Source organism: Bos indicus, chromosome 3 (genome assembly GCF_029378745.1).
Source record: "Bos indicus isolate NIAB-ARS_2022 breed Sahiwal x Tharparkar chromosome 3, NIAB-ARS_B.indTharparkar_mat_pri_1.0, whole genome shotgun sequence".
NCBI classification, from domain to species: Eukaryota; Metazoa; Chordata; class Mammalia; order Artiodactyla; family Bovidae; genus Bos; species Bos indicus.
The window spans coordinates 113,338,244-113,353,832 of record NC_091762.1 but is presented as its reverse complement, the minus strand read 5'-3'; the positions used below and the strand labels follow the sequence as shown (position 1 = coordinate 113,353,832).

General features: G+C 48.6%; 1 protein-coding gene across 7 annotated transcripts in view; it reads right to left on the bottom strand.

Moving 5' to 3' along the window:
- The window catches only part of DGKD (diacylglycerol kinase delta), a 110,219-nt gene that overhangs the window by 77,705 nt on the left and 16,925 nt on the right, over window positions 1-15,589 (bottom strand). For 4 of the 7 annotated variants that reach the window (XR_011565950.1, XM_070786916.1, XM_070786919.1 and 1 more), the window contains exon 2: window positions 1,746-1,856. Coding sequence is in view for 5 of the 7 variants with exons in the window: in XM_070786916.1 (XP_070643017.1) it covers window positions 1,746-1,856 (111 nt within the window). In the remaining 2 variants the exon portion in view is untranslated. Of the gene's footprint in view, window positions 1-400; window positions 421-1,745; window positions 1,857-2,065; window positions 2,204-3,733; window positions 3,880-15,589 lie in introns of those variants that run through there. The other 3 variants (XM_070786918.1, XM_070786922.1, XM_070786920.1) reach the window with 3 other exon arrangements.

Genomic DNA, 15,589 nt, shown 5'->3' with positions numbered 1-15,589 from the left:
ACCCCAGCCAAGCGTGTGAGAACTACATGGACCCCGAGTGACCTCACCCGACCCACTGCTGACAGCGTGCAGGGCTCACGGGGAAGCTCAAGACCTTTTCTAAGTCCAGGGAGCTCCCTAGTGACCTGCGCCAGTTAAGTCAGAAACACGTCCTCCCACGAGTTCACCCCACACCAGGGTCCAGGGTGGAGGTCCTCTGTCCCTTCGGCTTTACTTTCTCCACCTTGGCGCTTGGGGAGAAAGGTATTGGCTAAAATGAACGATTCTAGGGGAGGACAGACTGACCCAAACAGAAGGGACCCAGCCATGAAAGAAAACAAAGGCGCACGGCAGAGACAATCTGGTCCCGGAGAGAAAGAAGGGTCTAGAAGCAGGCCTGGGACACCCCCTCCCCACTCACCTCTCCCCGCCAAGTCCCCCTGTCACAGCCCCCCAGCTCCCGTTAACCTTACTGTCCCCTCTGGAGGAAACACTAGCAACTCAGAAAAGACTCAGCCTTTTAAGTAACTCCCCCCCGCCCCTTAAACTAAAATAACTATACGAGTCTTTTTTTTTAATGAAGGATGTGGTCAGAATCCTTTCTAAACAAGTTACTCGGTACAGTTTCAAATTTTAATTTACTAACTCACTAGGGATACATCTCAAAATACTAACTACTCAGATTCCAGTTTTTTATTAATAATACTAAAATATTAGCATCTGAACACAAAGAGTGGTGTTCAGAACACCAAAAACTAGGTTTGTAGACACACTAGTATCTGAAGTGTGCCACACCACAGTCGCCTAAGCCAGGCAGTGATTCAGGGGCTCTCAACAGCTCCTCTTCTGTCACTGGCGTCTGCCTGGTGATTCCAGCTATAAATCTTACAAAGATGACACATGGGAGGAAGGACCATGGCTAGAAAGCCCAGAGACAGCTTCTGTTCACACACCAAAAAGCCCAACACACTTTAAGCATATTTTTAGTTAGCTTCACAAGTATATATACTTGTCTCCAAAGTCATCAAGTTGCACACATTAAGTTTCTATACAGTGTTTATAAAAGTGTTTTGAAAAAAGAGAAAAAAGGTCTTCCCTGGTGGTTCAGTGGGTAAGAAGTTACCTGCCAATATGGGGACATGGGTTCCATCCCTGGTCTGGAAGATTGCACATGCCACGGAGCGACTAAGCCCACGGACCACAAATACCGAGCCCATATGCCACGACTAATGAAGCCGAGGGCCTAGAGCCTGTGCTCTGCAACGAGAGAAGCCCCACAACGAGAAGCCAAAGAAGCGCGATGAAGAGAAGCCCCCACTCACTGCCATCAGGAAAAGGCCCGCAAAGCAACAAAGACCCAGTGCGGCCAAATACAAAAAACAATAATAATCAATTTTTTAATGATAAAAAATATAGAAAACTTAGAGGAAAAAAATAGATATTTAGGCCAAAATAAGAGGGTTTTTAAGCCAGTGATCCTCAATCTTTCCAAAAGAACAATGGCTACTTGTAACATGGTTGCTTCTGTGACCTTTCCCTCCCCGTATCTCCCCACTGGTGACATATGACATTAAAGAAAAAGAAAATGAATTAGAAAAATCAATGTTCACAAGACATAAGACCCAGCACCCCAGAGGCTTACAAAACGCGCTCAGAATATCAGATCTAGAATCAAAGGTCTTTCCCCAGGGAGGACCCGGAGCCCAGCTTTCCCTGCAGCTTCTCGAGAGGTCTCCTCTTGCCAAGTGTCCTCCACTGAGTCTCACCTTGGCAGTCTTTGCATAGTACAGCGTCCGCCCTCGAAGCTTGAAGTATCTTCGTTTTGATCGTTGGAATGAATTGTTCTGTTTGGTCAGCATCCCCTCTTTGATGACGGTCTGGAAGCACAGAAAGGGATTCATGAGTGTGTATTTTCACGGCACCGCACGCTTATCCACTGACAGCCCAGAGCATCTGTGTGTCTCTAATGGGCCAACGGCCTAACAGAAGAACTATTTCTCATCCTCTGCGCAAACCCCGACCTATGGACAGGCTGAGTGGGCAGTGGGGACAGGATGACCCGATCCTCCAGGGGGCGATGGCCTGCCTGAGCGGCGGGGAGGCGGGGCCAGAGGCCCAGGTGTGCCCAGCACGTGCCCCGGGTGGGGGTCGGCGGAAGGGGGCGAGGGCACGCAGGACGACAGTCAGGAGCCAGGCCCCTGTTCTCCAGCCTCAGCACTGGGTAGTTCTCGGCTGTTCTTGGCCTGGCCTCCGTGCTCTCTGGCCTCCTGCCATTTCTCAGGAGCCAGCTGCCAAAACTGTCGACGTAGGTTGCTACGGGGTTCGGCGCGGCCCAGGCCTGCCCCTCCTCGGCCCTCAGCCCTGATCATGGGCCGGGCGTGTGTGTCTACCCACGCTGCAACACAGAGAGGTGCCACCAGCAATATCACTGAGACTCCTCCACCCCCAAATCTGACCAGCCTGCCACCAAAGCACTAGTGCAGAGAGAAGCATGCGGTGAAGGGCAGTCCGCTCGGCTCGGCGCACACACCCAGAACAGGGCAGGGCCTCCCCGGAGCTGCATCCTGGACGCTGAGCCCAGAGCCGCACCACTTACAAGCCAAGCGCTCAGGGTCCTGCCTGGTCACCAGACGTGCTGGACCACTCGGAGCTGCCAACAGTCAAAACTAAGCAGCAAGGCACCCTGACACCGAAGCCAGGCTCCCAACGAGTGCTCTGCCCAGCATCTCCCTGTGCAACAGAGGCAGAACGCGCAGAAACGCTGCTCAAGGACAAGGACATCGGTCCAGAGAATCTTCTCGTCGCATCACCTAACCCCATGCAGCTCTGCACTTTAGGTCACTTTTAAGTGGCTATACGAAGCACCTGGGCTCCTGTGGCCACTGAAGACGATGTAAGGCGAAATGAGACACAGAAACCCTACGTCACCCAAACACGTCAGAGGCGAGACCTGGTCACTGCTGTTTGTCTGTATGTCCCTCCGTCAGCCAGCTCCTAACGGGGGAGGCAATGGAACCTGGGAGGCACTGCTGCTCCCCACAGGCGAATGCTGGAGACAGCGCCCCCACCCCGGGCACACGCACACACATACACACACCCCCTCACACCCCACCAGCGCCTGGCCGTGCACAGGTCCACCTGAGCGCCCCGCGCTCCCGTGTCCAGCTGCTCCTCTCGATTCCCACCGCAGGACGTCCTCTCGGAGTCCCGGGGCAGGGGGGCTACACAGCTGGCTCGCGACCCCATGCTGGGTCCCTCAGGGCTGGCCCAGCAGTACAAACAGCAACCTCTCCAACACCCCAGAGGATCAACTCTGGGGGAAAGCTAGTGAGGAACCGCTGCACTTATCCTGGGGCGGGATCCCTCACTGTTGTCTCTGAGGAGGTCACCCACCGCTCTTCCAGGTCACTGAGGAGGAGAGACGAACACAGCATGACCCGACAATGCAGGAGAGACACGTGCTGGCCCATGGCGTAGAGAAAGCCTCCTGACCGAGGAGCTTCGGGCAGAAACCGGCCTGCGCTACGGGAGGACTGCCAGGTTGCGTCCGAGGATTCTTTTCAGACCCAAGTGCACGCGTGGATGCTACTTCAACATGCTCTTCAAAGACAGGCCGCTGCTTCCACGCCGCGCAGTGCAGACCCACGATGCCTGCACCACCCGCCCCACCAGGCGAGCCTCTGCTTGGGACCCCACAGCTCCTGCTCACGGACCCAGGCACCTCTCCTTGCCCCCAAACATCTTCCTTCCTTACCTCTGCAGGGGAAGCAATCACCTCCATCGCTTTCCCAAATGCAAAAAGAAAAAGGAAAAAAATTCTAAAAGACAACAAAATCACAGGCCGAGACCCAGAAAAGTTAAAAGAAGTTCTTTTTAAAGGATAAATGCCGGAGTATTCTTCTTGCATCTCCCGCTACACATGCCACACATAAAAGAAAAGCAAAATTAAAACAAATACACTCCAACACACACACACACACACACACACACATCTTTCAGAGAGCGGATGAGAGCTGCGATCTCGGGCTACCCAAGGAGAGCTGTCGTTCTATTTATAGAACAAGAGTGCTCAGAAAAAGACTCTGGTGGGTTTCAGCGGAAGGGCTGGGGAAAAGATAAAGACCAGTATTTCTTTGAAGCTTTCTCAGAAACTGCATTTCTTCTCACATTTGGTGCTCGTGAGGACTATAGATATGCTGCAGAATATTTTTAACACTCAGTCAAAAGCAATGAACTAAATAAAAGTGGTCAAGAAAAGCACACCCCTGACTAATCAGCTGTGCTTTGCATTTGGCAGCCGGTAAGTGGCACCCACAGGAAACGGCTCAGCTCACACGGCTCTGCACACCCACCAGAGCAGAGGACCAGGAGTCCAAACCCAGACCCGAGAGGCCAGGCTCTAAGCATCACTTTGTCAAGTTCTCTGCACAAGCGACAGGGCCAGTTCTGTCCTTCAAGCTGTCCAGGGCATCTCCCTCACTCTCAGGGAAAGGAAGGACTGAGCTGCAGAACACACGGGCGCTGAGGATCTGAGCAGCCAGCAGAAAGGGAGCACTGGGCCCGGCTCCAAAGGGAGGACGCCAGTCCTGGCTAGGCTCTGGGGGTGGGGGTGTGGGGGGTGGAGAACCCGGCAGGGTATTCAGCCTGTGCCAAAGCGTGGCCCTGGGTGCCACAGCCACCCGCTGACCCCTAGAGAGGTGCACAACCCACAGGCGAAGACAGCCCAGGCACCTGCCACAGGGAAGGCTCCAATCTGCAGTCATCCTGCTCAGGAGCCAGGAGCGGATAAGGCAGCTCTGGGAATGCCCTCCAAATGCACCAACCGGCAGGCGGAGACGGCGAGGGCAGGCCTACCTACGGGACTTGGTGTCCCCAATCCCAGGGAGTCGACCCCTCTGCAAAGGCAGTGGAACGCCTTCCCTCACCTCCCCTACACCCTCCCCAGACAAGCAGTGGCCACCGCTCCGCAGGCTCCAGGGACAGCTCAGACCCAGGGAGGACAGAGCACAGAGGGCACCAGGGAGGGAGCACTTGCCGCCAGGGAGGGTGGCCCAGAGCCGGTCTGAGCAGGTGGGACAGAGGGGTCCACAGCCCGTGGAGGGCTGCAGACAGAGCCCGCGAGGGCTGGTAGCTGACCGGAGCCCCACCATCTCCCTGAGGGCACACCTGTCGGTCACAGGGGCCCCGGATCAGGGGGGTGGTTTCTCAGGCTGCAGAGTTTAGACGGACGGTCTTGGCCACCATGTGGAGGGCAGGAGTTGAGACTGAAACCAGGAGGCAGGTAGAATTTTCCCTCCAGACACTCTTACAGGATGGCAGCCTGTAAGTGAGGTGCATCTGGGAGGAAGGAGTCATGGTCACAGGCATGAGAGTGTTCAGAGGACACACCACAGATGGGACGATGGGGGCGACCCCAGGGGTCTCCTGGAGGAGGACGTGCCTCGTCTTGGACACAGCGACTCTGAGGCCCGGGGACGCTGGGGGAGCCGCGCTGAGGGCCGGCGGCGAACCGTGCGATGGGGGCGTGTGAGAAGGTTCAGCGGAGATGCCTCTACGGTGTCCCTTTCGGGAACGGAGGGGAAGGAGAAAAGGCCCAGGGCACTGAGAGGCCCAGGACACCGACGTCAGGTGCAGGGAGGAGCTGGGGGTCCAAAAAGGAGGACAAGGAGGAAGTGGCACGAAGCCGAGGAGAGAAGGCACCCAGGGGGCCTCAGGGATGCCGGCTGAGGGGGGTGCAGGGGCCGGGAGGGGCTCGAGGCGGCAGCCACCAGGAGTCACCAAGGACCCACCGGGGCAGGCGCGGGACCCGACCGGGGGGACGCCAGGCCAAAGCACAGTGAAGGCCACCAGAAGGGAGGAAGCAAAGATGGCAGGCTGGTTTTTTGTTTTTTAATTTCCATATTTCTTAACTTTTTATGAGCATGGAATCATACTGTACATACCGTGCTTGAGCTTCCTATTCTTTCTGTAATCATGTGTTATCAACAGCGTTCCATATTAGTAAATGCGTCTCTGTCTGCTACAGAGTTTTTCACAGTAGTGATGAGCATAAATCATTCAACACACTCCCACTGCTCGAATGTTTAGAACGCTTCCTGCTCAGCACTGACAATAAGGCTTCAAAGACTTCTGCCGCAACTGGAGTATCTGCACATGTCCTGAGCTACTCCTTAGAACCAAGAACCAGAAAGAGAACTTGGGGGTCAAAGCTCAGATGCTCACAGGGTTGAAGGCATGACAGGTGACCACAGGCGGCGGGGGGCGGCGGGGGGACACTAGTTAGTGGACCGGCACAGGTCATCATCTAAGGGGAAGGATGCCATGGGCTCACACCTCACACACCACACGGAAATCAGCACAGAGTCAGTGCAGAAGGCGAAACTTGAAAAGCTTCAGTAGACAACACAGGACCATTTCTCTAGGACCTTAGGACTGGAAAAAAATTTCTCAAATAGGATTTTAAATACTAAACATAAACCATAAGGTCTCTAAAATCAACTTCATTCCCACCGAGAACTTCTTGGTCATGAGACACCTTACAAAGAAATGGAAGAGAGAAACCACATCAGGGAGAAGATACATGAAGTACACAGCCAGAGAGGACGTCCAGAATATTCTAAGCAGCCCTGCAAAAGGACAGCAAAGAGAGGCTACTAAACGGAAAAGCAGCAGAAAGCGTGAACCGTGGTGATGGTAAGTCGAATGATGACTAAATAAGATGCTGAACTGCAGGAGGTTGGACAGAAGAGACCCCAGGAGGGGGCATCTGAGTGCCCTACCGTGGGGGGCGGGGTCACGCACACGTGTCACCACTTCCATCACAGCCTACATTTATGTGGTGTGCAAGGAGAAAGGGACAGACCAGGCTAACGAAAGGATGGAAGTGAGATCGCAAGCAGAGCTTTGCTGATGCTGTCAATGTGTTTTCAGTGTGTTCGCAGTTTCCTGACCACCCTGCCTGAGGCAGAGGGCTGCAAGCAGGCAAGCAAACAAAGGGTGAAGAGGATAAAATAAAAGAAGATAGGGCTGAAACACTAGCCACATGTTCACTTCAGCCTCTATCTGTCCTTCAACCTTCTTCATCCTTCCAAAAAAAATAATTACACAAACCTATGTTAGGCAACACCATCCAAAATTCAAAGTCCAAAAAAAAAAAAAGTGGGGATACTAGCATAAAAAGTTAATATGCAGAAGAACTATTAAAATGTTTCTGGGGACTTCTCTGGTGGCGCAGTGGACAGGAAACCTTCTGCCAGTGCAGGAGACATGGGTTCAACCTCTGGTCAGGAAGACTCCACGTGCCGCAGAGCGATGCAGCCACAACTCCCGAGCCCACGTGCCGCAGCCACTGACGCCCGCACGCCTAGCGTCTGTGCTCCACGACAGGAGAAGCCACCGCGAGGACGAGGAGCCCTCCTCACCGCAACTAGAGAAAGACCCAGCGCAGCCAAAACAGTTCTTTTAATTTGAAACGGCTTCCTTAGGACTTCCTTGGTGGTCCAGGGGCTAAGGACTCCGAGTTCCCAATGCAGGGGCCCTGGTTCAATCCCTGGTCAGGGAACTAGATACCACACGCTGCAGCTAAGACCTACTGCAGTAAAATAAATAAATATTTTTAAAATAAATAAATAAGTGGCTTCCTAAAAAAAAAAAAAAAGTTTTTGGGACTTCCCTGTCGGTCCAGCGGTCAGGACTCTGCGTGCGTTCTCACTGCCGGGGCAACTGAGATTTCACAAGCCACGCGGTCCAGCCAAAAACATAAATAAAAATAAAATAAAATGTTTCCATGAAGAAGCTAGTAAAATGTGTTACTTTAAATTTGCACATCACTTGAAATTTTCATGAGCATCTTTATATCTATTTGCCTTCTTAATAGAACAAACACTTAAGGTCTATGAGACAGACACTAACATTCTGAGTGACAAATAAGACTCCAGGTCACTAAGGGACTGAGTAATCTGTCCAAGGTTCAACAGCCAACGACAGACCACAAAAGAAATGTCAGGCCTCCTCACTCTAATCTCAAACCTTCTTCTAGGGTTTCAGTTCAGTTCAGTTCCATAATAAACAGGAAACAATCAGAAAATAATCTGTTCACAAAGCACAGGCATGAACAACATATCCAAACATATCCAATAACCTTTAAAACAACAGGTTATTTTAAATGCTTACTGAGTGAGTGCCCACCGAATCAACTACATACATGTAACACAAGCCATTTTTACCTTTTAATCCTCACACCAACTTTGGAGGCATGTAGTAATGTTCCCATATATTTTATAGACTACGAAACTGAGGGTCAGAGAAATTAAGCAACTCACTCAAGGCCACAAAATTAAGCAACTCACTCAAGGCCACATGGCCGGTAAACAGAAGACCTGAAATTCAAACCCAGAGCCTAGGCAGCCTGGCCAAAAACATGTGTTGGCAAGTCTAGGACCCTCCATCACGAGGCTGTCTCCCACACCAGATCAGGACAGTCCCAAGGCTACGGCTGCCGCACTGCTCTTATTCACCTTCGTCACCCGGTTCCCCGCACTGAGGATCCTGAGGACACTTTCTGCAACACATCATAAAGGGCTAATATCCCGAATCTATAAAAAGGCCTTTAAAACTGAGAAAAAACTAACAACCTGATTGGAAAATAGGCAAAAAAATATGAACAGACACTTCACAAAAAAATAAAAATAAATTGAATAGCCCTCAGACACAAGAAAAGATGTTCACCCTAGCTCATAACAAGAGAAAAACAAAATGCAACTAAAATACTATTCTCACCATCAGACTGACAGAAAGAAAACTGAAAAAAGGCAGCACACTCTATGGGTGAGACTGTGAAGGAAAACAGGCTGGTTCAACTCCAGGATGAGGTGAGCCCTGAGGAGGGGAAGCCAGCACAACCCCGCAGATCAGCCGTGCACCTGCCCTCGGTCCAGCAAGCCCACTCCAAGGAACCCACCCTCACAGACACTCTGGAAAAACCATAGCATGAGGTCTGGACAAGGATTTGTGCTGTGAACTAGCACAGCAAAAGACCGAAAATAATCCAAGTGGTGGAATAAACTCTGACACATTCAGGAAACAGAGTGCTGCCCCACTGGAAGAGGGATGAGGTGGTCCTTCAACAACTATGGAATGACCTCCAGCCTACAGTCAGTGGAGGAAGGCTCAGAACAAGCATGGAGTGTGCTGCCTATGTGTCAAAGGATGTGTGAGTGCGCGCATGCAAGCAGAAATTAAACTGAAAAGCAAACGTGCACATATTATTTTTAAATTTCCAACCGGGAACAATGGAAGAATAAACCAAAATCATAAAATAATAAAAATGGCTATGTAAGGGCGAAGAGGACAGGGTAGACCAGACGGGGGAGGAAGCCAGGCCTCCCGGAAGGCACACCATCTAAAAGGACTCGCCCAGAAGGGCAGCGTCTGCGGGGCAGCAGCCCCTCGGGGAGCCCACGTCCGCGGCCTCCCTGACGGTCCCACTCCATCTGCACGGCCACCTCCTAAGGGAGGCCGTGTGGACGTCCCCGCTCCGCAGAAACGGGCAAGAAGGAGGGGCAGCACCGGCATCCGTGCCACTGCCCACTCCCCCCAGGACCCGAGTCCTCATCACCGTCTCCCTCAACCTTCACCACCCTGTGAAGGGCCACTACCCCCTTTCACTGAGGAAGAAACTGAGGCCCCGAGAGGGCCTGTATCCATACAGGAGGGACAGAGGCAGAGTTCAAACCCAGGTCCGCCTGATTTCAGGTGAAAAGAACCCACCCTTCCAGGGTGGACACATGGGCAGACACACACAGCTCAAGGCACAACCTCCTCCACGACCCACAAGGTTGGCCTCCGAACACACGTGGGGGCTCAGTATGGCGCCAAAGACTCAGCCCGCCTCTGGGAGCCGAGAGAGGAGACTCCCGCTCCCCAGGGACCTGTGGAGTGAAACGCACTTCTCCTTCCAACAAATATTTATTGAACACTTAGTGAAAGCACTGCTAGGAATACGATGATGAAAAAGACAGGACCCTACGATGATGAAAAAGACAGGACCCTTGATCTTTAAGCAAGCGACATGCTGGTAGAGAGATACTCCTACAATATAAAAGGTACCCTAAGAATTTGCGTTAAATACTCAGGAAAAAAGAAGGGCTCGGGGGTGGGACTAGATGACACAAGAAAGAGACAACACTGACAAAAGTTTGGACTGGTGATGACTTAAACTCTTCTCCCTACTCTTGTGTACGTTTGGAAATTTCCATTATGGGGGTACAGACAGGGTGCTCTGGAAGCTCAGATGTGAAGGAAGCACAATGGAGGCTGGAGCTCAAGGCCCGAGGCCACTACTGCCTGGGTCAGAAGCAGCCACGGCCCTCGTCCCAGTCTCCTGATGGGCCAGATCCCCGACGAGAAGGTGCTGCTCAGAGCAGAAGACATCTGAGCAAACAGCTCAGACACTGCCAAGTGCTACAGAGACGTCAGAACAGCACCCTAACCATCATTACTCAGCTTCCTCGTTCCTAGGCACGTGCTCAACCCCCTGCCTCCTGGCCCGTTTTCAGACCTCAGGTGGAAATAAAGTCCAGCATTAAACAGTCCAGCGCGAGGCTGATGGGCCGACTGAAAGTTCCTTTTACTTTATTTGAGGGCACTCGGAGTCCAGCCACTACTGACACCTGCCAGTAACATCCTGAGACATATCCTTCCAGCGTGCTTTCAGTGTATAAATAAAACAGAAAAGTGGGGTTATATGCTATACAAATTATTTACTAATAATCTACTTTTCCAAAAATACATTGTGACCTGATCTGATGTTATTTTCCATTTTGTTTCTCTACAACCTACTTCGACTTCATTTACTCAGATGCTTAAGGATGCTGACACGATTGTGAACATATCTAAGAAACTGACAGTGTTTCATACATCATCTCAACGTCAAGCTAAACTGTACCTTATTTATCCCGAGACCTTGAGTTCTCTGCTTACGTTAAGCTTTTTATTTTCAACAGAGGAGTTAAAAGTTTAAATCAAACATAACTACAATGTTCCATATAACATACACACTGGGATTCTGTGAAACTTAAATCCTGTGTTTCAAAAATCATGCCCTTTTGCATATCTGGCTCCTTACATTTAATCCGTTTTAGCCCAACATTTCGAGCTGTGTCTCAGGACAGGCCAGAGAAGCAACTGCGGGCAGACTCGTCTCCACCTCCCGCTCCCAGCACACAGCAGCCACCACGGGGAGACAGACGCTCTCGGCGGGAGGAACCTTCGACCGAAGGGGAGAGTGCTATGCTTTTCTGTTTTCTTTAGCACAAAATAATAATGATCACTCAAGAAAACGCAGCAAAGAAATAAAAATAATCCAGACTGCACCAGCCAGCGTGACCCCGGACGTGGGTTTGGAAGCTCTCAACTTTGCACACAGCTGAATGTCTATACATACAGGCTCTCTGCTCTCCCAGCGTCACCAAGTACCGTCCAAAGGACCACTCTCCGCCAGCTCCCGAAGGGGTGAGGAGGCCGAAAGGGGGTCCTCGCTCTCCCACCTCCCAGTGCTGTGGGCGCCTCAGCCCCGTCGTGGCAACCTCCCTGCAGTCGTGAAGGCGAGGTGAAACCACCTGGGCACCGGGCAGGGCGGACCAGTGCCAAACAGGTGTCAGCCAATGTCATTAACTCCCTGAGTTAAACCGAAAATGCTTCCGGGCCTGCAACGTTTTGTATTTAATGGTGCGATAAATGTGTTGTCCATGAAGTTTTTTTCACGTTGAAGATTAGTCCCCCGAGGCAGGGTCCCACCAGTGGAATTACCAGGGCAAGAGTATGCAGTTCCTTGGGGTTTCTCACACATGTCACCGAATCGCTTATACCCAAGTGTGCGCCAGAGGGCAAAGCAGCTACAGGTTTCTATAAACGGCAAGATCCCGGCTCATACACAATACTGGTTAAATACAAAAAGACACAGAACATATGACTAGCACACTGTTAAAAAAAAAACACTTAGGCAATTATATTTATAGACTCACACCTCAGTCTTGACAAATGTTGGACTTCATACAGTACATGAAAACTCTGAGCCACCAGAGAGAGAAGGGAGATAAAGAGCTATTTCCCAGACTTCCTTCTCACTCAGCTTCAAACACAGAAGCTATAAAACAGGATTGGATTTAATTAGGCATTTATTTCAAAGTTTTCCAAACCATAGAAGGAACTGAATTCACTCTCAACTGTGAAATGCAGAAGAGTTTCACGGCAGTAAAAATTCTGAGGCGCAGATACTTCCCGTGTAAATGTATTATACTCATCCGTAACAATAATTCTATTAAGAATCACTTTGGGACTTCCCTGGTGGTCCAGTGCTTAAGAATCCGCCTTCCAATGCAGGGGAGCCCACACACTAGGTAACCACTGAGCCCACAGGAACTACTGAGCCCGTGCGTTCCAGAGCCCGTGTTCTGCAACAGGAAAAGCCCATGTGCTGCAACAAAGACGAAGCGCAGCCAAAATTTTGAAAATTAAAGATAAATTTAAAATTTCTTAAAAAAGAAAACAATTACTACTGAAACCAGTCCAAAATGGCCAAGATAAACAACCAGTCTGCAAAAGTGCACTAGCTGGTTTTAAGTATTACAAGATATAGAGCTTGAGAAGCAGAATCCAGGTGAAAAAAAAGAAGCCCTCTTCAACCAGTGGTGCTAGGATAATTGGATACTCACAGGCAAAAGAATGAAGGTGGACCCTACCCCACACCTCATGCAAAAATTAACTCAAAATGGATCAAAGACTAAACGTAAGAGCTAAAACTAGAAAACTTACAGAAGAAAACTTGAACATAAATCTTCTTGACCTTGGATTTGGCAATGGTTTCTTAAATATGACACCAGAAGCACCAGTAAAATAAGAAAAAATAAACTAGACTTCATCAAAATTAAACTTTTATGCATAAAAGGACACCATCAAGAATGAAAAGACAAAATTCTAAATAAAATAGTAGCAACTGAATCCAACAACACATAAAAAGGATCCTACATCATGATCAAGTTGGATTCATCTCAGGTTCACAAGGATGTTTCAATATACACATGTCAATCAATGTGACTGTACCAACACCAACAAAGGGAAGATAAAAACCACATGATTGTCTCAATAGGCAGAAAAGCATTTGATAAATTTCAACATCCAATATGTTTAAAAAAAAAACTCTCACGAAAATAGATACAGAGGGAATATAACTCAACATTAAAAAAGCCATTTACAGTAAACCCACTGCCAACATAATACTCAATGGTGAAAAACTTGAAGTCTTCCCACTAAAATCTGGAATAAGACAAGGATGCACACTCTTACCACTTACACTGAACACAGCTGTGGAAGTCCTAACCACAGCAATCAGAGAAGAAAAAAAAATAAAAAGTGTCTACATTGGAAGGGGAAGAGGTGAAACTGTCATCACTCACAGATGACATGATAATACATATAGAAAATCCAAAAGAGTTCACACAAAACCTATTAGAACTGATAAATGAATTTAGCCAGGCAGCAGGATACATGATTAATACACAGAAATCTATTGCATTTCTTTACACTAACAATGAAATATCAGAAAGGACTCCACGTTTTCACTGCCAAGAGCCCAGGTTCAATCTCTGGTCAGGGAACTAAGATCCCACAAGTGATGTAGTGTGGTCAAGGAAAAAAAAAAAAACATTGTTATATTAAAGAAACGCAAACAAAGCTAAAATGAAGTACCATCTCATCCCAATCAGAATGGCCATCATCAAAAAGTCAATAATGCTGGAGAGGGTGTGAAGAAAAGGGAATCCTCCTACACTGTTGGTGGGAATGCAAATTGGTACAGCCACTGTGGAGCACAGTATGGAAGTGCTCCTTCCACAGTGCTCCTCTTTCCTTTTAGGGAAAAGATTGAAAAGTTACCCTGTGATCCAGCAATCCCACTCCTGCATATAACCAGAGGAAACAACAGTTCAGAAAGATGCATGCGCCCCAGTGTTCACAGCAGCATGTTTACAACAGCCAGGACATGGAAGCAGCCAAGTGTCCATCAACAGAGGAATGGACACACACACAGACACACACACAATGGAGTATTACTCAGCCATAAAAAGGAATGAAATAACATCATTTGCAGCAACAGGGGTGGATCTAGAGATTATCATACTAAGTGAAGTAAATCAGAAAGAAAGATCAATATCACTTGTATGTGGAATCTAAAAAAATGATACAAATGAACTTATTTACAAAACAGAAACAGACTCTCAGACACAGAAAATAGACTTATGGTCACCAAAGGGGAAGAGGAGAAGGGTAAATTTGGATCTTGGGATTAACAGATACACACTACTATATATAAAATAAACAAGGACCTACTGCACAGCACAAGGAACTATATTTAATAGCTTGTAATAACCTATAATAGAAAAGAATCTGAAAAAGTGTGTGTGTGTATACACATATATATAACTCCAGTATTCTTGGGTTTCCCTGGTGGCTTAGACAGTAAAGAATCCGTCTGCAATGTGGGAGAGTTGGGTTCGATCCCTGGGTGGGAAGATCCCTGGAGGAGGGCATGGCAACCCATCCAATACTCCTGCCTGGAGAATGCCCATGGACAGAGGCGCCTAATGGGCTACAGTCCATGGGGTCGCAAAGAGTTGGACATGACTAAGCAGCTAAGCACAGCATAAATATACAACACACACACACACATATATATATGTATGAATGACTGCTATATACCAGAAACTAACACCACATTATAAATCAACTATGCTGCTGCTGCTAAGTTGCTTCAGTCGTGTCCAACTCTGCGTGACTTCAACAAAAATTTAAAAAATAAAAAGAGTGAAGACAATCCACAGCAAGGGAGAAAATATTTGCAAATCATGTAACTGATAAGAATCTATTATCCAAAATATATAAAGAATTCTTACAACTCAACAACAAAAAGACAACCCAATTTTTAAATGGGCAAAGGACTGGAATAGACATTTCTCCAAATAAGATATGCAAACAGCAAACAGGCACATAAAAAGCTGCTTAGCATCATCAATAACTAAGGAAATGCAAGTCAAAACCGAGAGACACCACTCCACACCCGTCAGGATGGCCGTATCAAAAACAAATTTTTTAAGAAAGAAAGAGGAAGGAAGGGCAGAAAATAACAAGTATAGACAAGCGTGGAGAAACTGGAACTCTCAAACACTGCTGTTAGAAATGTAAAATGCTGCAGCCATGGTGAAAAAGTTTGGAGGTTCCTAAGCAAGATAAACACAGAACTAGCCAGCAATTCCACTCCCTAGGTCTACACCCAAAAGAACTGCAGACATTCAAAAGAATCATTCAGAGCAGCTCTCCTCGCAATAGCCAACAACTCAAACAGACATCAATAGACAAACAGATAAAACAAATGGGATATCGTTTCATAACAACGAATATTACTCGGACATAAAGAGGAATGAAGTACTCACACGAGCTAAAACATGGGGGAGCCTTGAAACATGCTGAGGGAAAGGTGCCAGACACAAAAGGCCACACACATATGCTATGATTCTGTTATAAGAGACATCCAGAACAGGCACACCTACAGAGATGG